The sequence below is a fragment of the Strix aluco genome, chromosome 18 (assembly GCF_031877795.1).
Source record: "Strix aluco isolate bStrAlu1 chromosome 18, bStrAlu1.hap1, whole genome shotgun sequence".
Classification (NCBI taxonomy): domain Eukaryota; kingdom Metazoa; phylum Chordata; class Aves; order Strigiformes; family Strigidae; genus Strix; species Strix aluco.
The window spans coordinates 2,405,453-2,427,985 of NC_133948.1; the positions used below are offsets into that span (position 1 = coordinate 2,405,453).

The window sequence follows — 22,533 nt, forward strand, 5'->3', positions numbered from 1 at the left end:
TGTCAAAACAAAAATTGAAATTAACTGCTTAAAATATTGCCCTCTAGAGACAAGAAGAGAGTTTGTGTAATATTTGTCTCATACACTTTTCAAATGATGGGAAAGTTGTCTGATTTTTCAGCTATCAGAAAAAACAGAAGAAAAGGAAGTCTCTTAAGTTTAACTTCTGTATGTTGCAAAATCCGTTCTGGGGTTGTTTCGAAACACCACATCAGAAAAAAAGCTCTTGGCTATCAGAAAAATATTGGCCTGAGGACTGAGGGAGAAGCAGTGCAGGATTTAAGGTTTGAGACACACATGACAGGCAGGAAATTTTTTTTTTTTTCCCTTCAGCGGGGGGAAGGATGCTTTGGGAGGAGGAGGCGAGATGCGGCGGGCGTGTTCAGACCCTTTCTGTTGCTTTTTTCCCTGCAGGTTCCCCCGACTCTCGGTACATCCGTGTGGAAACGTGCATGTTTATGATCAAACTGCCGCAGTACTCCTCGCTGGACATCATGCTGGAAAAGCTGCGCTACGCCATCCACTACCGGGAGGATCCGCTCAGCGGCTGAGGGGGAGAGGGGGACGCCTCGAGGTGACTCTGGATTGTTTCGTGACTCCGCTAACGTTGGAAACCCTTCAGTTCACGTAAAAATACCTCCTGTAACACTGTGTGACGAGCTGGAGGTTAATTTATTTTCTGAACTTTTGTTCCCGTTACAATAATTATTGGAAGACTTACATTTTGTATTTGTAGACTTTGTGGTGGACTGGTTATTTTGCTGCCTTGTTTGTGGAATATTTGTAGGATAGTTTAGTAAAGACCAGTTTGTGTATAATTTAATTTTGAAAAACCTTTCAACATGTACATTTCTAATTTTGTAATTGAGAGCGATACGACCCACGCAAACACAACAAACGTGAGGGCGTTCTGAGTGCGGTCGCACTCGGAGGCGAAGCCTCGTCGCTCGCTCTCCCCTGAAACATTTTTGAGTACAAAAATGGAAAGAATTGGGTGTGGGGAGGGAATCGCCGCAGGAACAGAGCGCAGTGCCTCCTGTCGCAGGCGGAGATCGTGCAGGATTTCTAGCACTTGCTTGAGTTTTAGAGCAGAAAACGTGCTGCCAACCTGCGTGGTTACGTCTCCACCATTTTCTCGTAACTTTTTAAACTCTGAGCAAGCACACGGGTCGCTGCCACAGTTAATCTGGGGTTTCAGCTTGACACATTTCACTCTTTGATTAGGAAGATTTGTAATTGCAAGAACAGTGAAAGGGCTGTAATTCAGTTGGGTTCTTGCCCCAGATGTTCTTGAATGTCTGCTTGGCTTAGTAACAAAATAATTTATTGTAATTAAAATATTAGCAGAAATAAAATGGCTTCTCTCTGTATGGTGTAAGATACCACAGTTCAAGCTTCTAATCTGTCACTTTATCCTATTTCCGAACAAGCTTTCAGAATAATCAATGCGTGGTTCAACACCTGTAACTCATTTTTGTACTCAAAAATGATCTTTGATCTAAGAGCAAATGATCCTAGAAGGAGGATGAGGTTTGGAGAAGGCACAGAGTTACGCGGATGAAGACAAAGCTTCTGTTTTCTACGGAAAGATAATAGCGGACTAGGGAGAGCGAACAAATCTCTCAAGTTTCCCTTTTGTATGTTGTGAAATCCATTCTGGGGTGGTTTCCAATCACCACATCAACACCCGGATCTTCCTTTACTCCTCTAAAAGCGGTTGCCCTGCGCCGGGTGCCTGTTGAAGTCACGGGCGTTGCTTTGTTGATCCCTTAGAACCCGCCTGCGCCCCAAGAACGGCGAGGAGAGCCCGAGCTGGCGGCGCGGGGGGGGGACGTTCCGCTGCCCCGCGAGGCTCCGCGCTGGGGTGTAACTGTGCTTCGAGGTTGGTGTTCCGTGTCTCTTTAGAAGACAACATACACTCATCGGGCTTGTCGGTGGTGATGGGAGTTGAAAAAGCTGTATTTATTGTATATTATTGTGAATATTGGGAACGGTGAGTGTGTGGTACGTGGAAGATAAGGTGTGAGTAAGAGAAAAGCCTAAACACGTGTGTATATTCTTGTTCTTCTGTGAGCGAATGGAGAAACGTGTGTGCGGCCGTTGTCGAGATGGTTGTTGGTGTCCCGAGTCCCCGCAGCCCACGGCTGGGAAAGCTCTTCCCCCTCTGTTGCATCCGCAGGAACAGCCCCAGGGCGGAAGATTATTTCCTCTTGAATTTTGTCCATTTCCTGGTAGAAGCGTAGATGTAGCTCAGAAACCGGCGGAAGCGCAAACCCACAGAGTTTGCCCAGAGCAGGGGGAGGAGGAAAAAACAAAAAAACCACAAAAACAACCCAGCTTGGGCCCCTCGGTGCCACGCGGGACCTCCCCTGAATTTCATGGCAGAGATGTGGCTGCTGAAGGTGATGCGCTGGGGGCTGGTTTTGGGGTTTAAATCGCCCATTTTGGGCCCGTAAGGCTTCAGGTGGACTTACGGGGGCTGGAGAACTCGCTGTGCCAACGGTTTCCAGGGCTGTTGATCACCGCTGCGAGGCCGAAACTGCTGCTGCTGCCTGTCTGCTCCTGCCAGAGCCCCCCAGAGCGGAGCCTGCCTGCGGCCTGGCCCTGACACGTCTGCTGTAAAGTGACTTGATACATATTTATTACAATTAATTATTTATGATTACAGATAACAAACTTTTAGTCAATGCTGTTTACACCTTGCTGTGTAAATGAAGCTTCTTCTACAGGAGAAATGTCACACCAATAAACAACCTTCATCAACTTTGTTTTTTTCTGAGGAATGAAGATACGAGAATGAGTTGGGGGGGGGTTGGCTTTTTTTTTTCTACATGACTAGGAAGGAAGCGCTGCAGTGGTTCCACTGTAGCTCAAATGGCCTTTTAATTAAAGCTTTTAAAATCATCATTACTTCCTTGTGCTTTAAATGAACTTGACATTGTCTGTAATAGCCTTGTTTGTCAAAGCAAAGATTGGTTTGTGATTTTATTTTTTTTTAATATATATTCATTCAGAATGTAAAATTATACTAAACAATGGAGAAAAAAAAAAAACCAAACGAACCAAACCTCTGGAGCTGGGTCTTAGTTCTAGCGCGGTGTGTGTCCCCTCGGTTCCGTACACAGCAGTAACCTGTGACGTGCTCTTGGCCATGGCGTGTGCACTTGCATAAAGGAGATTCTCACCCTCCCCTCGCCTGTGTCGTGTCCTTCTTTGAGGCTGGAAAGGCTGAGATTGGTCCTCCCGGTGGGAGCTGTGCGTTTTTTAGGGGTTAATATACTGGCAGTTGTAGTTACTTAGACCAGAAATGTAAATATTTGGTATAGAAGGGAAAGCAAGAACAGGAGGGCCAGTATTTCGCTGAAGGAAGTGCAGCATTTCTTGCCCCTGAGGAATGGTGCAGCCTCAGCCCCTTTCCCTGCTCTGTAGTTTGTTAATTTTCACACTGATGATTTCTGCACCAAGGCCTTGGCTATCACTCACCTGAGGAGGCAGCTTAGAATCCTGTCTCCTGCCCGAGCCTCAGCAAAGGCTGGCTGCCACCCCTTTTTAAATACCTTTATTCTCCTTTTCTTGTACAACTAAACCTGTAAAATGTCTTTATTTTAGAAGCAGGCTCCTTCTCCTTCTGCCTCAGAACAGGGATGGGCTAAATAGCCCTGCTAATGCCATCTGCTGTACCCAGCTAATTAGGCTGATGCCCACAGTCATTATCTTGGCCCTGCCTGCTCCAGCTTGTGCTTTACCGCTTCCCAGAGCCCAAGGGCTGCAAATTAACAAAGACCTAGTGGAGGTAATTAATACCAGTGGAACACAAACTACCAGAGCCCCCTGCCCGTGGTTCTGCGCTGGCCAGGGTGGGAGCGGCCCCTCACAGAGCCCTTGTGCTCCCACCTCGCTTCAGGGAACAGATTTTTACTGCTCAACGTTCTGGGACAGCACTAAATAAATTTTATTACAAGGAATTTAAAAAGCACGGGGTAATCCAGCATTAAAAAGCATTTGCCAGCCAGCCAGGGGCTCGGAGCTTGCCCCTTCTCCCCATACCGGCCTGGCCAGCGGCATCTGATTTTCACCTGGTGGTGCTGAGAGCGAGGAAGGAGCTGAGGAAGGAGCCCAGGACACGCTGCGAGCTCCGTACAGCTGAAATTCTGTCACTCGGTGTCACAAAGAGCCCGTACGGACACAGAACCCAGGTGCTTCCCGAGGGCAACGTGTAGCTGCTGCCTTGGGCTGGTGCTAGTATCCAGCACGGAAGTTAAAACCTGTAGTATACTCTCACAAATTAAAAATACATATATATATATAAAACAATCACTGCCTGTAAAAATTTAAATTCATAGAAAGTCTTCAATGACGCAGCAATACAGGAATTTACTTGTGCTCAGATAAATAAGTACTACAGGGTGTAGCTAGAGTGCGGAGAGTGCTAAACGTGGATTTTTCTCAGCGGTGAGTCACTCCTCCTCTGCCTCTCTGGACACTGGGTTCTGGGCTTTTGCCTCAAGGGAAAAGGGGATAAAAAAAAAAAAAAAAGTAAAAATGCTGCTTTCAAAGAGTACTTGATAAGAAGTAATTAATAAAAGCCTCCCTGCAGCTCCTCGGGGTCCCAGCCAGGCCCTGGCCGTGCTCCTCCCGTGCTGCCTCACCTGCGTGCTCCCACGCCTGCAGCCCACAGCACCGGTCCCGAGGCGCCTTCCTCCTGCGTGGCTGGGGCTGGAGAGGAAGAGGAGGGAGACAGTCAGAGGAAGGGAGCCTGCCCCGGTCACGCTCTGCCCACTCCATACAACCAGAGAGGCCGGGGAAGAGCCCTTCATGCTCCTGAGCCAGTTATTCATGTAGTGGAAGAACCAGATTTTATCCCAAGAGCGAAGGGAAAAGCTCAGCTGAGCGCACTACACCAGACAGAGAACAAGGCCTTATCCTACATTTTCTTCCAGCAACCATTTTGTCCGCTCTGTTTTGATAGAAAAGCCTCAGTTGGCTGTTTGAAACTGGCACCAGCCCAACTCAGCCAAGTGAAACCTTACAAGGGACCCCACACTCACACCACGAGGAGATGAGGCAGAGGATTTGTTGCTGTTGAGGACATCAGAACGTGCCCGGCCCAAGGCCTCACCCCGCTTTCACAGAATCCCAGAATCATCTGGGTTGGAAAAGCCCTTGAAGCTCCTCCAGTCCAACCATGAACCTCACACTGACCGTTCCCAACTCCACCAGATCCCTCAGCGCTGGGTCAACCCGACTCTTCAACCCCTCCAGGGATGGGGACTCCCCCCCTGCCCTGGGCAGCCCATTCCAACGCCCAACAACCCCTTCTGCAAAGAAATACTTCCTAAGAGCCAGTCTGACCCTGCCCTGGCGCAGCTTGAGGCCATTCCCTCTTGGCCTGGCGCTGGTTCCTTGGCTCAAGAGACTCATCCCCCCTCTCTGCACCCTCCTTTCAGGGAGTTGCAGAGGGCCATGAGGTCTCCCCTCAGCCTCCTCTTCTCCAGACTAAACCCCCCCAGTTCCCTCAGCCGCTCCCCATCAGACCTGTGCTCCAGACCCTGCACCAGCTCCGTTGCCCTTCTCTGGACACGCTCGAGTCATTCAATGGCCTTTTTGGAGTGAGGGGCCCTCAGCAGAGCAAAACCTGCTCCAGCAGCGCCACTGAGCCGAGCCCTGTACGGACAACAAAGGTGTCACCTGGGTCTGGTTGGAGAAGTCCTGGAGAAGCCGGATGCGAAACCTTCCGCCGGGAAGTTCCGAGCAGGTCTCGCACGTGGCGTTGTCCCCGCTGTGGCTCCGCTCGTAGCTCTGTTCTTGGGTCTCCCCTCACTGCCAGGCCCCTGCCCGGGCCTCCCTCGCGTGTCGGGAGCGGCCCCAGCTCGCGCTGAAGAGGCCGACGGCGTGGTCCTGGCGTTTGCCACGTTAGTCAGTGGCTTGGTCCCTCGTGTGGGACAGCTCAGCCTGCGCTGCCCAAAGCTTTCTGTGCATCGAGGAGAAACATCTCCTGAGGACAAGAACGCAGCGCTTAATGGGAACAGCAAACACAGCCAGCTTGAGGCCATTCCCTCTTGTCCTGGCGCTTGTTCTTTGGGTCAAGAGACTCATCCCCCCTCTCTGCACCCTCCTTTCAGGGAGTTGTAGAGGGCCATGAGGTCTCCCCTCAGTCTCCTCCAGACTAAACCCCCCCAGTTCCCTCAGCTGCTCCACATCAGACCTGTGCTCCAGACCCTGCACCAGCATTGTTGCCCTTTTCTGGACACGCTCAACAGAGTAACAACATCTATTTGGCTGGGAACACGCAGCGTGTTCCTGCAAACGTAAAGGAGAAGAGCGTGCGTAAGGCCGAGCTTTGCCCACACCTTGGTGTCTGGTCCGTCTCCGAGCCGGCTCTGGCGATTCTCTTCTCTTGCTGTTGGCTGGAGGCGGCGGGGGAAAGGCGGCAGCCGGGCTGGCCGGGCGCAGATCGCAGTGATGCTACAGCAAAACACACATTTGGCTGCTTAAACCACAGCTCCTTCAGATTTATTCCTGTAAAAACACTGCAGAGCATCGCCCCTCAGCACGATGAAGGTCAGCAGGGGATTGTTTTTCGGAAGAGGCGGGTATCGATTGCCAACGACACAGAGCTGAGGGACAATCACTGGCTGTCACAGGACCTAACAGAAATGGAACTGTGTTGGGGCCTCACCGCCAGCCCACAGCCCTGCGCTGCCTTACCCAGTCTCCTGCCTCTCACACCTAAAAAGGGCCCTGCAAAGCCAGGCCCAAGCTGGGGGACAGCAGCCCTGAGGTGCTGTCACTATAGTTCCGATCAAGTTCCTGGTATCAACCTGGTATCAGTGTCATCATAAAAACCAAATCCAGCAACAAAAATCAAGTTAAAAGTGATTTCCAAGTCACGCTGCCCACAGAAGTGCCCCCGTTGGCTATCCTGGCTGTAAAGCCATGTCTTTCAGCAGGTTAATTACAGCAAGGAACAACAAAACGAGACAGAAACCCAGAGGGCACAAAACAGAAATAGGAACTAGAAAGGAAAATATTTGTTACCTTTGTTAGATACCAGGAATACAACGTGGAACACAAAACTTTAAACACGGGGTGTCCTTCTCATGGTTTGCAAACAAACAATATTGTTGCAACTCAGCTCCCATCACGAATTCTTAACAAGTCCTGATTATCGTACGCAAACTTCACCAAAAATAGTAGAAGCTGGTAGATAAAGCAGTCTCTGCATTCTGCATTTCCAAAATAGTTAGATAGGGTGGGGGGGGGGGAAAAAAAAGTCTTCCACCAGCCAACTGTAATAGGAAGTGGATGGGACTTCTCCTTCATGCCAAGCACGACTGTTTAGCAAAGGGTAAGCTATGAAATTGTATCAGATCTCATTTCTATTAATACTGATTTTACTGTCACCTAGACAGGAAAGGCCCAGAAACACAAACAAAATACAGCTTCACTGGTTTGTTAGTTAGGACTAAGAATGTGAAAGAACCATGAAACAGAAAATAAGCAAGCTCAGCATTTCCCTAACTTGTCTGTTATAGTAGCCCAGTCCAGAGTGGGCAGATACCAGCTGGAGCAGATTTGGGGACATGTCAGCACATTTACCTGGTTCTATGTGTACCTGGTGGTGCAGCCACTCCCCAAATCTGCCCAGCATTCCTCAAAAGTGGCAACAGCTTCAGCAGTACCAAGACCTGGTGTTCTTCCCATACGAGAAGCATCCCCCAGCAACGTACAGAAGAACTGCAACACCCTAGTAAGCACTCCGCAGCACCCACCATTTCATAAACCCACCACATCTCCCTTAGGCTGAGCTTCTGATATAGTCACACCCTTAACCTTTCTCTGTCTCTACATCTACCCTCTGAGACATTCCTCCACCCCCTAGACTCATAGCCTGTTCTCTGCTTCCTCTCTCTCAGTTTTATGCTTGTGCTCCTCTGTCACCTTAGCTGTGATTCACACATCCTGGTTTCAACACCGCCTTTATGTGTAAGTCAAACAGTATCTTGTGCAATTTCAGGGCCTTTTGTTTCGTTTTCGTTACAAGAGCTTTCAAAATAATTGTTATTTTTCAGTAAGAGCCTCAGCATAGCACAACATTTTAGATGGGACCCAAGAAGCTTTGGTGAGGAAGACCTGACACAGGGGACAGTTACTTGAATTCCTGAAACGTGCCACAGCAAGAGGCCGCGGGACTTGGCACAGTTCTTGAACAACTGGATGTGACACAGCAGATCAAGTTCTGATTAGTACCTGATGATGAAAGAGCATCTCCTCTTCTAGCTGGATACCACAAAATTCACACGGAAACATCATGTTTCCTTTTGCCCGGACAGCTTGGGGCTGGGATGAAGAGAGAGACCTTCGGCTTTTGGACCCAAGAGCACGCAGGCCATCGTATTCTCGCAGGTTTGGAGAAGAACTTCTTTTACTGAATGAGGCAAAGGCACTTGCTGGGTTACAACCTGTCTGTTTACACAAGCAACACGGAAAAATTAGCTCTCCTGTTGAGCAAAGATGGACTTTCAACACCACCCAAAGACCAAATTGCTAGAGTTCTCTCAGTACAGCTGAGTGACGACTGAACCCTTTTTCAGTTGCAGTAACAGAAAAAAGGTCCTTACTGCAACCCCCTAGATACAACACCAGAAAGTACTACACCTGGTGGAGAATCAGATCTTCGGCAGGGTAGAGCTCCTCACAAAATTCACATGGCAGCATGACGACCTCATCGCCTGCAAAGTACGTAATGGTTACATCCTCTACCACAGAGAAGCCTGAGGCAGGCGGATCTACTTGCCTTCAGAATCCCTGCGGAACAGGCTCCTGTTCCCCAGCAAACACTCAGGAAACACCTACTCGAGTCCCACTCGCCGAATTTCACATCAGAAATTCACGGCACCCAGAGTGAGAACAATGTCTTGGGGTCAAAGATACATCAAACGGTAAAAAAGCCTGTTACTGCCTTCAGTAAATCCTTTAGTACCATTTCTCCTTTCAAAATAAGCTGGCATGTCAGGTCTCCCCCAGATCCTCCCTTCCTACCATGTTTACTTTGACAGGAGAGCTGTCACCTACCCAGTTGTTGTGAAGCTCTCGCCACATATCAAGGTCAGAGATTCACTGTTGCTTTTATTTCTTCTTCCCTTGCTGTCGTGCTTTAGCAATATCTCTTTTAAAGAAACTATTTTAAACACTAATATTGCTAAGTTTTGAGGGAGCAGAAGATAAAATTTAAGAAAGGAAGGAAGAATGGTACTCATGGAGAGTCTAATCTCCTGTGTATTAATTGCCTAAAAATGATTTAGAGGAAGTCTCAGAGAGATGCACTTTGACATTTTAAAATACCTAGATAATCTCTGACAGTCCCAATCCAAGAATCCTCTCTTTCTTTCTCCCTTCCCCTCAAACATTAAGGAAAAAACCACCACCACAACAGCATTTATACTTACTTTTTATGTGGTTTGATGTGCTAAAAGACACTAAAGAGTCACAGAAGATACTCGACTCGTCTGTTTCATTAAGATGGGCAGATGGCACAGACCCTTTGGTGTAGTAGTTCTCCCAGGAGTCGCTGGGAATTTCAGCTGCAGTATCACTGTGAGGATTATTCTCATTTTGCAGGCTAAGAGCCAACACGTAGTCTAAATCAGCGTTCCACTCTTCATAAAGTGAAGAATGAGTGTTTTCATTTCTCTCCAGCTGCTCCAGTTCATCCTCTTCAAAAGATAAATACCATAAATTTGAGAGAACGTTAAGCCTACAACTAGCAGTTCCCTTCTGGCCATGACGCTAGCTCAGCCGTGAGGGGTTCACACGTGGACACTCACGGAGTTCAGCGTTTCAAAGCCTAGAAGGACACCTGTATCAAATTCGGGAGGAAGAAGGAAAACAGTCACCCTACTTTTGTTTGTAAGAAGCAAAAAAGGAGAAAAAGAAGGAAGTCGTTCCTCTTACTCCAAAAGGTTGAACTTAAGCCTCTTGGGAGCTTTACGAGGTCACTGAGGAACCTTCTGTGACCCACACTGTGAACAAGGTCCAAGTAATATACTGTAGTCTTGTCCTTTTTACAAGGCTGAAACACTTCAGCTTTGTTTTTTCAGCATATCAATGGGAAAACAAATTCCTTTTAATGATACCACATTTGACAACAGTGGGAACTATACATGTACAGAAGAAAACCATGAAATGTTTTCTGGTGGGAAAGCTACACCGAAAAGAAAACCAGGGTTTGGGAACAGGGCCCAAGACTCAACTGATGATGCCTGAAGACAGGCTAAGTGCTCCTCACCCGTGCTGGCTGTTTCAAGTCTCTCTGGTATTTCATTTGTACTGATCACATGGGAGTTTTAAACAAAGCTTACACGTGCATAAAAACACTACTTGTGAGTACTCTCTGGAACTCAGTATAAGTGTCCTACAAATTACAGCTCTCCCGATTAGTCAGTTTTATTAACTAAGCCCAGAAGTTATTTCTACAAGCCAGGCAGCCTTCTACAGCAAAGACTGTACTTTAGTAGTCTGCAGTGTTAAATCCTCTGAGCAGCCCAGGGCATAGAGCAGAGCAGAGATTCAGCCAAGAGCCCACGGCAAGGCCATGTCTTAAGGGTGACGTGATCCCTGCACGTGGAGGTGAGAGATTAGAGCCTCGGGAAAAAGCAGAGGCGTTGGTAATAGTCTCAGCTAAGTCCAAACAGGATGGCACTGCAGAAACGTGCAGCACTATGGAGGTGAACCCACATCCAGACCTTATCTACCCTTCTGCTTGACTGCAGGAAAGAGGAGTGCAGCTGCTAAACAAAACCAGACAGAATTTACAGTGAGCAAACAACTCCAATTTCATGTTTCACCTAGATACTTTGAGACAGAAGGGCAGGCAGTGGACTGGGCTTTCACACCAGGTACCTCAGCAGCCCTCTGTTCAGCTGGCTTACACCTTCGCCGTTCTGTTCCACGGTAGAACAGCCCCGCTCACAGCGCCTCTGGAGCTTCCATTATTCAGTATTTTCACATTACAAAACCTTACACTTGGATTCGCTGCCAAATGCCAAATTAGAAGCCAATTACTGCTCTTCTCTACCCCTCACCTCGCTTTTGATTTCTTTGTACTGCTGAAACATTTCTTCTGCTAATGTCCTGAAGGGTTTTGTCTCCTACACAGCTGCTGTAAATCTGCTTTTTTAGCACCCTGGGCACCCTCCACAAAGGCCCAGCGTAGTTACCTGATCTTAGTCGGTTTCTGATGGCTCGAAGGGCGTGCAAATCTGCCTCCTCCTCCTCCTCCAAGCGAGGCACCGTTCCACTTCCACTTTCTCGTTTCTCCTCTCGCCCACAGACCCAAGGATGCTCCTTCAGATCTTTCAGCATGATGTTACGAGCGCAGCCAGCACACGGCTCAGTCCTAGCTCCGCAGTAGAGTTCATGCTCCTGGAGTTTGTTGAAAGTAAGCTGTATGTCACAGTACTGGCAGAGGGCAGGACGCAGAGGGCACGCTGACGCCTGGAAAAAGAAAGAGGGATTATTCTTCACATATGGAAGACTGAGGCAAAAGTGGAGGGAGGTTCTCAGTTTCCTTAAGAGCTGAGCGGTCTATTGTTTCTTTAGCCAGATCCAAAGCTACACTAAAGAATAGCTTGGAATAAGATACCGCATGAGAAATGTAAGAATAACGTGTTGTATAACCTCTGTAGTCATAAACATGCCAGCTGGAGCACTCCGAATGCTCAGAACAGTTTTTTTAAATCTGTAACGCTTGGACAGCAGATCCACATAGTGCTTTTTGAAGTTAGCTTTTAGATACAGCCTTGAAATCCAGTACTAATCACATTTCACTGAGTGCTGCTAAAAAACATGTTAGTGTGTGCTCTATTAGGGAACAGATTTACAGCTCATTTGCTACTCAACAAGAATTGCTTGCAAATGTCCTTTACACTACACTGAATGACAGGTAAGTTGCCCTTCAAAAGGGATTAAGCATAGACGTTATAATTGCAGATGCTGCAAAAATACATCATCATTTGCTTTACAAACAAAACTAAAAGCGCTACACACAAACATGCAGGATAAACTACTTCCAGGGTTTTGAACAGGAGGTATCTTCAAAGAAAATTCCTTTTTTCCTCAGCAATAAGCAGACTTAGGGGGCACTTCCAGAGCTGACTTTAAATGAGCCCATAGGAAGGGAAGGTACTGACATTTGTAACAAGGTTGCCTGTGACAGCAGCCAACTGGATTCAGAAACTCAGAAAATCCCACTGCGTCCTATTTTAGTTTTTTTTACAAGCTATTTTAAAAGTTTGTTTGGACATAATGAGTTATTAAAACTCACATAATGACTGCAGCAGAGTCAGGAATGCGTAATGTTAAAGGGATGAAAAAAAGTCAAGTTAATCATATTTTGAAATAGCATACCATTTTCCATCTTAATCACTAATAAGGACAAAATCACCAATTACCACAGATACCCCTTTGATATGAAGACTTGAGCAGCTTTAAGGCAGTTTCCAACCACCTTCTCTCAGAGGATGTGAATTTAATCAAGCATGGTTCAATAAAAAGGATGCACAAATCACAGGCTGGAATCCAGGTCCTGGCTGACAGAAAGGCTCTAGAATCAGTGCTTGGAAATACCGTAGAGTATCTTCCAAGTGTCTAATAATATCAAGTCCACCAACCTCATGATCCTTCAAGAGGCTGTTTTCCATCTTCATCCTACACTTGCAGGTAACCTACAATAAACAGACCTCATTAGATTAATTGCCATAGAAATCAGGAAACTTAGAGGGCAAATTTGTTTCTCACCTGCACATGTTCAGACTCAATATGGTTCTTCATTTCAGACTTTGGGATTGATTCACTGCAGTAGCGGCATACTTCAATATTTCTGCTACAGTGGATTTCATGAATGATGAAATTAGCAGCAGGAATATCCTTTTTGCTATGAGAAAGTCAGAGGTTACTTTGCAGAAAATACACTAACAACAATTTCAAGCACTTTTTCATAACAAAAAAAGTCCTAAGAAAGCTTTCTATGAATTTGTGGTTTAGAGAACTGAGTAACTAAAGAAAAGCAAGCCCGACCAAGCCTCACTGTTCCTTTATAGGCGGGATATTAACATATAGAGCATGCAAAAGTCACAATTTTCACACTGCATTAAGATAAAATCAAGGCGGGTTTATTTCCTTATGAGAAAGACAAATAAGTTATCACCAGGTTCAAGTTTAGTTTTAATCTGAGAAGGTAAGTTTCTTCCTGAAAATAACTTGGCTATGAGAGGTTGAACAGCACTCTGCTTGGAAAAAATAAATACCAGATCCTGTTAGGCCAGATCTGCTCAAGGAATGATAGCAGTAACCATATTACTCTGTAGCCAAAATTCCGCAACTCGCCTCATTTCTAAGATACTCATTTTCCTGTCTTGAGGAGGATGAAAGGCTTACAAACACTAAAGGTCCAAAAAGAACTGAGGCACTAGGAGCTTAGCCCTTACTCCTGCCTCAAGCAGGTAACATCATTTCTAGATGGATGTATCATCCCTCCCCCCAAGAAATCAGCCTTCCAAACACCAAAATTAACTTTTTAACCTATTGCTTAGCGCCCTCCGTGTCACAAAGGAAGAACACTACAGCTGTTCAGTTTTCTCCCTTGCCGGATCCCAAGCAGCCAACAGCCTGGCAAAGCAACAAAGTCCAGCAGCAGTGTCCGAACTGCACACACTCGCTGCTTGCAAACAAACTAGCCTGATGTTGCAAGAAACTGTTTGGATTCTCATGTCTCTTTGAGAAAAAAAAAAAAAAAATTTAATTTCTGTAGTTGCTTGTGTTCAAGGTGCAATTTCTGAGATGACATCATTATCAGTAACTGTATTACCAACAACTTGAGCTTCTGAAGGAAGAGAACTGTTAGCAAAGAGAAACAACCGCCACAATACATGTCTATTGATTCTATTTTTATATCTCTGCTTCTGAGCCAGTTGGCTGCTAAAGGAAAACTTGAATTCACGTACTTCACGTGTTCCTCATTGAAAATCAAGTTTTTATTTCTACTTGAACACTTTGGTTTCTATCCAGTTGCCTGTTCAGTGAGAAACTTGGGTAAAGGCTGGGAAAATTGTAAGATGTTAACACAAGGTAAAACCAAAGCCCAAACGTTTTTAAAAAGATAGTACGTTCATTATTAATTTGCACCTTCTAGTATTTCATAGCATTTCAAGGGAATATATACTGCGTGCTTATCGCCCAGGCTGCCTGCCCGAGGGCCAGGCACCCCCCCACAGCCACCCCAGCCAAGCGCTCGGTTTCGTTTCTTACCAGTTGCCACACAGCCGGGTTTCCGCCTCGCTCACGGCAGCTATAGCCATTTTCCTTTTTGTCCGGGGGCTGACAGAGGCCCCCCCCTTCCCCGCAGTCCTCAGCGGCTCACGGCAAAGACGCGCCCGTTCCCTCAGCGCGGGGGCCCGCGGCGGTTCCCTTCCCTCAGCCGAGGGACACGCGCCTCAGGGGAGCGGCGGGGAGGAGACACCCCCCACCACCACCGTCGGCAGCGCGGGCACGAACGGCCCCAGCCCCGAGAAGGGGAAGCTCCGTGCCCGCTCCCCCGGCTCCCCGGGAGCCCGGCCCCGCCCCGCGCTTCCTACCGGCCCCTTCACCCCCGCCCCCGGGCCGGCCCGGCCGGCGGCTGCGCACTGCGGTTCTGCGCTCTCATCATGGCGGCGCGGGGCCATGTGCAGGACCCCAACGACCGGCGCCTGCGGCCCATCTACGGTACGGACCCCGCGGCCCCCGCCCCGGCCCCGCTCCCCCAGCCCGCCCCGCCGCCGCCGCGGCCCCGCGGGGTTACCCGGCCCGGCCCGGTGGTGCCCGGGGACGGCGCGGAGGGGCCCGCGGGGCGGCCCGGCCCGGCTCAGCGCTGGCTGGTTCCCCCGGCGGGGCCCTCCGCCCGCCTCTCCCGCCCCATCCCCGCGGCGGCGGGGCAGCCCCCGCTACGGGGGACGAGGGGGCAGCGCGTCCCCGGCCGCCCCCCACACACACCCCCCTCCCCGCGGGGGGAGGCTCTCGGCCTCCCGCCGCTCCGTCCTGCCTCCCGCGGGCGCCGTTGCCCCGGTCAGCCCGCGGGGTGAGTGTGCGGGGGGATGCCGCGAAGCCTGGCCACGGCTTTCCCCCACCCCCGGCCAACCCCTTCCCGGGGCTGGAGGTGGGAGTTTGGCCGCGCTGGGGGGAACCCGGGCTCCGTCGCTTTCCCCTGAGCCCCCCCACCTCGTTGCCTGGCTCGGGGGGGTCTCCCCGGTCGGAGCCCCCCACCCACGTCCGGGAGGAGGCGCGGAGGGGCCGCGCAGCCCGCTGGCAGGCGGCGGGGGTGGTCGCGGTGCCGCTGTCTCTCGGTCGGAGTAACTTCGGTCGGCGTTTGTTTTGTGCCGCAGAGAAGTTAGAAATGGATTAATTCATGAAAGTCAGGGAAACTTTAAAGTTGTGTGTTGTGGCACAGACTAATTACGGTGTTACGGAAATTAATGGGGAGGCAGAGCGAAGTAGTTGGAAGAAGATGGTCTTGTTAAGAAACCTCTTGTCTTAAGGTGTCCCCAAATATTTCCAAGGGTATTACGTGCAATTGGGATTGCTTAAGAGATTGTAGACAAGCACGTCTCTGTTTATGCAAATACAGAGAAAAAGAAAAATAGTTCCCCAGGCTATGTATCGTTTTGACCCTAAAATTGAAGAACAGAGATTTCAGAAAACGTTCTCAACTTTTTCAACACCGGGAAAAAAATCTCTCCCTGCAAACAAGTGGAGAGCTGCCCTCATTTTGGGATGAGCTGTGTTTTGGGAATGTCCTTTGCTGCGAGGACGGTGCGGTGTAGACTTGCATCTGTGATGGGTTCCAGTGAAATGGAGGAAGATAGTTTTGTTGGATTAAAAGTGTAAGCACACAGCTGTCTTAAAGTTCGTTGCATAATTACGAGCGCAGCAGCACAGTTCGTCTTTATGTAACAATTCTAAGTCTTTTCCGTAGTTTTCTGTACATGCTGTGATTGGCATTCTTATTAAGGTGCAGTTATTTGTGTTATGACCTGTGTAACATCTTAAATGTTCTTAAAGGAAAAAGCTTGTTAAATTCAATCGATATTAAAGCAGATGATACGGAGAGGTATTTCACTGTATTAATTTCAGAGAGTATAGCTGTTGGGGAGGGAGCTTTAAAATAGCTTTCTGCTGGTTCTAGAAAGGATTATCAGTGGTATAAGATTTGATTTCAGGCTTTGGTGCTGCAGAATCTGAAATAAAGTATATGTCCTTAAAAGAGGTAAATACACAACTTCACAAAAGTCATCAACTGGAGACGCACAGCGTGAGGTTGAAGGTCCGATCCTTGACTTAAACCGGTGCTTTTCAGTTCGCACCATGTGCCTTGGTTATTCAGGGTTCCTTGACAGCTATGTTTATCTTTCATCTTGCTTTGTTCTCCCTTCACCTGAAGGTTCACGTGTTGCATTTCCAGCCGCTGAACACCTCCACCTACAGACTTGCAATTAATGCAGGCTTAAGTTTATTTTCCTTTAGCTTGAATTCCTTTGGAAGTTGCCAGCTACTTTGGCTTCCAACAAACTTACTTGTTAGCAAAATACAATCTTTTTATTCTGCTGCAGTTTAGAGAGGTTTGTGGTTTATTTGATTTACTTTAGGAGACCTAAAGCAGAGATCTTATCGGCACGGCTGTTAAACAATCCCAAGACAGGTAGTGCAGTGTGGCAGATAATTTGTAAGTGAACCGTGCAACACAGATCCTTAAATCAAGAAGTCTTTGCTGATGGATGAAGAGAGTTTTGAAACCTCTTCACAGAGAAATCGCTGCTGAAGTTGTAATGTTAAAGGTGATGCACAGGTTTTCTTAAGTTAAAAAGCCATCTAACCCGTGTAAAGACAACATATTACAGTTTGAAACTAAATTCTATGCAGCAACATTTTGTTTTGGTTAGTGTGGGCAGGCTGCCTCATTTGAGGTTTTGTCTGTATGGTCTCAGGAGTCCAATTAGCTCTGCTTTAAATCTGCAGTACTTACTTGGCCATGGAAGCAAATGTTAAAGCTGCCGAATATAAATCTCATTAGTATAGATGCACACTTTGTACCATATACTAGGGAATTACTAAAGGTCACCTCTCTACTTGGTAAGAGAGTTCTCTCCCATAATGAGAACTACAGTCTCCATGAATAAAAGATGTGTAACATAATTTCAATTAACTGGTGTTAGCTCTGTTCGCAGTTTGGAGAGGCCAGAACAGTGTGAGCAGAGACCCTTCCCTGTTGGCATGTCAGGTGCCCCTAAGCTTTTCTGCAGGGTTTTGGTTAGTAAGTATGAATGTTTGAGGGAGGGGCAGCATATAGGGCTTACGGTCTAATTTAAAATTGCTCCGTAATTGTCTAATAACATGATGATGCACTGTAGGTTAAGCTGGAAAGTGTAATACTGAGCTGAAAAAAGGAGAAAATGGTCTTGAGGCAGGGGTTTTCTATAGCTGAAGTTTTACTGGATAGTGGATATCCCCCTGGGAAGCTCTCAGGGGGAGCTTCACTTTTTTGTCTTTAAAACCAGCCTGGTGAAAGCATGGTGATACGCTGTCGGGGGACAGATTTGCTCTGCCTGAAGTATGGATGGTGTGGACAAGTAGGACTTCTCACTTGATGTTTTAATACATTGCGAGTGATTAGTTTCTAACCTATTGCCTGTTAAAAGTCATTGAAAGTCTCCCAAGGGCACACCAAATTAATTTCTACTTTTACAGAAGCAAAGTGCCTAAGCTCCATTGCTAGCAAAGAGCTGTTGCTGCAGAACCCGCTCTATTATATGTCTCTTTTGTTGGTGTAATGATCTATGTGGAGTAATTACAAAAGCTTGTTTGTTTGAATGAGTAAAACTAGTACAGCGAGATGAATACTTCATCTACAAAATGACATGTTTCCTGAACGTTTGGCTTAGTAGCAATTGTACAAGAAAAATGCAATTTGCACTACTGGCCTAACGGCACATACTCCACAGTAAAATTAGAGATAGCTTCCAGAAGGGTCTTGTGTTCTGTTATAATGCTAAATATGTTCTTCTTATGCAGATTATCTCGATAATGGCAATAATAAAATGGCAATCCAGCAAGCGGATAAGCTGCTCAAAAAACACAAGGATCTTCACTGTGCAAAGGTAAGCGTGACTGCAGTGCGCTGACCTCGTGTGGTGAGCGAAGCTCCGAGACTTGGAGTGTCTCGTGTGCCTTGTGAGGAGGGTCCGTGATCTTCCAGGGACCACGGTGTTTTCTGAACCCTCTGGAACATCTCTGGCTGTTCTAATTCACACAATATCACGTTTGCCTGAAAACTTGCATGGATCCTCTTGGTGAGGTGCCTCTAATGACTGAAGTGTAATTGGTTACACCTGAGCTAATTGTCTAGCTCCCTGCCAGAGCCACTGCAAGTGACCATGGCGGATGGACTTGCCTTAAAAATGCCTTTTTTTAGACCTTAGGTTGAAATACGCATCTGTAGTAATTTGGACCAAAACATTTCCTTGGGAGGTGTAGTCCTTAGTAAAACATAGCAAGGTGATTTTGGAGGCATTTGCTCTTCTGCCTCTTGTTTCCTGCCCTCCTTGCCGTGCCCCCCTTGAAGGGAAAGGAGTTCTATTCCTTGGCTTTCTGAACATATGACTGTCTTTCTACTTTTCTCTTTTCCCTGTGGGTTTTCCTCTACAGTTCGTACAGCTTCTAGATTTTGAAGCTTCTCAAGCTGAAGCGAGTGTCATTGACCTGAATCTCATTTATGTCACTTCTCTCTGGCCACTTATTGAAAGAAAAAAAAAAAAAAAAGATAATAAAATTGGCAGGACTGGTCAGTTTTCAGTCTGCAGGTAGGGAAAACTGAGTGGCAGCTGATGCCTTGGAGCAGCCTGTGTGGTTTTTAAGAAAGCAAAGCCACACTATTTGATGCAGCTTGCATTTGGAAGTTTTCCTCTACAACCATATGGATTAGATGCTTAACAAAACCTGAAGTTCTGTAGAAGTAATGAGGTGGTTGGGCACTGCCTCTCCTCACCAGGAATGAGAGGATTTTCACTGGTAACTGCCAACTGTGTTTCTAACAGCTGCCTCTGTGTTGTGTCAATAGGTTCTAAAGGCAATTGGCTTGCAGAGAACTGGCAAGCAAGATGAAGCGTATGCTCTGGCACAAGAAGTAGCAGCACTTGAACCCACAGATGATAATTCCTTGCAAGCACTAACTATTCTTTACCGGGAAATGCATAGACGTAAGCTTTTTCCTTTGCCTCTCTTAAAAATCATAGTTACTAATGTACTTCCAGAAGTATGCGTGACCCCCAGTTTCATGGAAAACGTGTAAAGTCCAGGGCTCGTGTATAGGTGTGTTAAGAAACTCCGAGAATTTAAATGATGCCTGTTACAAATGCCTCTGAGGCTCTAGCGATCTCCATAAAGCAAAGAACCTTGTTTAGGCTTCTCTCGTTAATGTTATTGTGTACGCAGTTCCTAAATGAATGGCGTGCTAATAATCATTCATCACGATCAGCCTATGACTTCACTTACTGTGTTTTTAATGACAGCTACTGGAATTTGTTGTCAGTCGATGTGGTGGAGATGACAGATCACATGGTCTGTGGTTTGGAGTGTGCTTAACGCTGAGACTGTAGTCGAGGGGTTCAGGCCTCAAGAAGCTGTGTGACAAGCAGAAGGGAAATCCTGGCCTCTCAGTTTGACAGCTAGCTTTTTTAGTCCAGTTCCTTGTAGTGTTAAGGTATTTTAAAAATACTAAATCATGAATATTTGAGTAAAATTGCACATGTTTTTCTGAAAGAAGCCAGACCTTATATACTGCTTAACTGTGGCTCTAAATAGTTGTTGTTTCTGGCAGCTTCTTGTGGTTCTTGGTGGTGGTAGCAGCAACGTTTATTGTTGAACTGCTGGAGCAATGGCAGTGGGGTGAAACAACTTTTGTAGAAGTAGATATTTGGTATCAGTCTGCAATACAGCAGCTGCTTATGCTCTCCTAGTTTATTTCTTTCTCTATGTCTGTGTGTATGTACATGTGGAGTTAAAGCATCATTTCTTGAATAATGCAGAATTTTTGTGTTTATGTGTGACTACAGCATAAACAAATGCTAAACAACTTGCATAAGCATTAAGCTCAGGTTTCTAACTTTTAGATTTATAACTCAGAAAGAAAATAGTGGGTGTTGGGCACCTGTAGTCCTGCAAGAAAATTGTAATTAGATGTTTTATGTATGTGTCGAGTGTATGTAAACTGTGTGAAAGACAAATTACATTTAGTTTTCTAATACTACGCTGAGATATAATTGTATGTGGAAGGAAAAAAAATCTGGAAGGATAAAAACGTAAGAAGTTTTGCATATTATAAGTATTTAGTCATTATAGACCTATTATTAAAAAGTGTAGTGTGAAGTATTTTAGTTGTTAAGGGTACTAAAATAGGCAATTAGGAAATAACAGGATATGACTAACATACGTAAACCTGCAATAAGAGTAACTAATTTGATACTAGGCTCCGAAAATGTTCTGTGTTTTGATACATAATTCACATGGAGCAGTCATTCTGCCAGGAGCAGAAATCTTCGGTCAGTTTAATGCTCCAAAATAGATAAACTTTCTTGAGAAAAAGACATAAGTGCTTCTGAGCAGTTCAGTTGTTGCTGTTAACTCTATTTTGAGGTTTGGTTTTTTAAGCACTTTCCTCCTTTGCCTAATGTTTGTAGTGCTTGGGGTCTTGGAGGAGAGAGGGCCATTTCTGTGGTTGATGAGTGTAACTGGATTGCTGTTCAGAGTATCACTGATGCTATCTTTAGGGAACTGTGCTTTAAAATTATTCCCAAATTCGTCTTAACTCAAGCATCTGGTTTTGGTTTAGCGGAACTGGTAACTAAACTTTATGAAGCAGCTGTTAAGAAGGTTCCCAACAGTGAAGAGTATCACTCTCATCTCTTCATGGCCTATGCCAGGGTTGGAGAATACAAGAAGATGCAACAGGTACGATCAACAACTTGCGTTATTGGTTATTTTAAGGTGTCTTTTTCGATATCTCCTACTGTTAATGCCTTTTCATATTATATGTAATCTACCAGAATGCTAAGCTGAGTTAATGCAGAAGTTACGTTAGTTTTTTCAGAAAGGCTTAAAAGACCGTTATTTAGGGGGTGGGTTATCTGAAGACAAATGCTTTCTTTTCCTTGCCGGGAATAGGACAGCCTTTTGTGTGCATATCTGGTCTGATAGAATATGTTGGTTATTTTGGGAGGTTTTTGTCAACCTGTCTGGAACATTGTGGTGGTTACATATGAGGAGGTGTATTATAAAGGAATTCTGGAATAGATAGAAAAAGATCTAGCAAGATCTTCTGATCCATGTTTAGAAACTTGCGTTACTCCTTAATTTGTTGTTGTCTTGGGGAAGAAAAAAGTAATCTTGCTCATGCTCTTACGTCTGGAATCTAACATATAACTAGGTTTGTATTGGTTGTAATTCAGTGAAGAAAAACTAAAAAGCACTTCCTTTACGTACATCTTCTCAGTTGGCAGAACAGTGTCATGCTGGTTAGTTTTGTTTTCATCCCTTCCAAATTAGGTGCCTGGAGAATGCCTATAAATGGAAGATTCTTTTCAAAGCATGCGCGCTCACTCTTCTGTATAAAAAAGCACAGAGAGCCAAGTAAATGAGTCCTAAACTCCCTCTTGTTCCCACTGTGTTAAGGTGACTTGAATTTTTGTACAAGTTTGGTTTAAATAACTGAACAGCAGAAATGTTATTCTCTGTTGTAGCCCACCTTGTATGCTGTTTGAGCTCCAGCTGTAGATGGGGGCTAAATTATTAATGTACATGAAATTACAAACCTCATATGACAATCTAAACTTTGGAAAGGTGACTGTGTGTTAACTGTAATCCTGTCTACTACCACAAGTGGAAAAAATGCAAGTCTTACACAGACAACGCTATTTAACATTTATGTAACCTTTTGTATGTTTAAAATGTCATACAAACATGTATCTAGTGAAGTTATCCAGACATTGTCAGAGTAGGGTGTTCCAGACTGGCCTGTGCATTCGACCTAAGGACTTAGATGTGCAAAGAGCACGTGGATGCTGACTGATTGGAGAGTGAAAATAAACTTCAGCATCCTGTGTTCTGGGGTATTTCAGCTGAAAGTACTGGAAAATGCAAATTGAGACTGCAGACAGGAAATTGGCCCAAAAGTCCATCTGGGGTAGTAGGCTGTATTAATTGTAATTTCTTAAAATTAATATGGGTAGAAGTCCTTCATTGTATACAGGCAGTGGAAATCTGTGAGAGAATTGTGTGAATAACAGTGTTAGGCTAGAAAATCTGGAATACATTGGCTCTGCTTTGATACGGGCGAGCTTTCAGCTCAACCTTTGCTTAACCACTTTGCACATAAAGGTGACCTCATGTTTCAGGTATCTGGGTATGTGTATGTATGAAATGAGTGTTGAAAGGCGGTTGCTTACGTGAGGG

At 46.0% G+C, this 22,533-nt stretch overlaps 3 protein-coding genes across 9 annotated transcripts in view; 2 read left to right on the forward strand and 1 right to left on the reverse strand.

The window, feature by feature from the left end:
* Positions 1-3,189, forward strand: part of HECTD4 (HECT domain E3 ubiquitin protein ligase 4) — a 79,033-nt gene extending 75,844 nt beyond the window's left edge. For all 5 annotated transcript variants that reach the window (XM_074843964.1, XM_074843966.1, XM_074843968.1 and 2 more), the window contains one exon: positions 415-3,189. In XM_074843964.1, the coding sequence (XP_074700065.1) occupies positions 415-551 (137 nt within the window). In that variant the 3' untranslated portion in view covers positions 552-3,189. The remainder of the gene's footprint in view (positions 1-414) is intronic.
* A 739-nt stretch (positions 3,190-3,928) lies between these two features.
* TRAFD1 (TRAF-type zinc finger domain containing 1) lies at positions 3,929-14,641 on the reverse strand. Its single transcript, XM_074843974.1, has 11 exons — positions 14,308-14,641; positions 12,799-12,934; positions 12,672-12,725; positions 11,220-11,496; positions 9,450-9,716; positions 8,659-8,732; positions 8,251-8,466; positions 6,351-6,465; positions 5,689-5,995; positions 4,650-4,716; positions 3,929-4,502 (listed from the first exon to the last, which is right to left on the reverse strand). Exons 1-11 carry the CDS (start codon positions 14,355-14,357, stop codon positions 4,458-4,460), a joined length of 1,608 nt encoding a protein of 535 aa, XP_074700075.1. The 5' UTR covers positions 14,358-14,641; the 3' UTR covers positions 3,929-4,457.
* A 21-nt stretch (positions 14,642-14,662) lies between these two features.
* Positions 14,663-22,533, forward strand: part of NAA25 (N-alpha-acetyltransferase 25, NatB auxiliary subunit) — a 32,709-nt gene continuing 24,838 nt past the window's right edge. For all 3 annotated transcript variants that reach the window (XM_074843973.1, XM_074843970.1, XM_074843971.1), the window contains exons 1-4: positions 14,663-14,760; positions 18,100-18,185; positions 19,145-19,283; positions 20,915-21,033. In XM_074843973.1, coding sequence (XP_074700074.1) covers positions 14,703-14,760; positions 18,100-18,185; positions 19,145-19,283; positions 20,915-21,033 — 402 coding nt within the window. In that variant the 5' untranslated portion in view covers positions 14,663-14,702. The remainder of the gene's footprint in view (positions 14,761-18,099; positions 18,186-19,144; positions 19,284-20,914; positions 21,034-22,533) is intronic.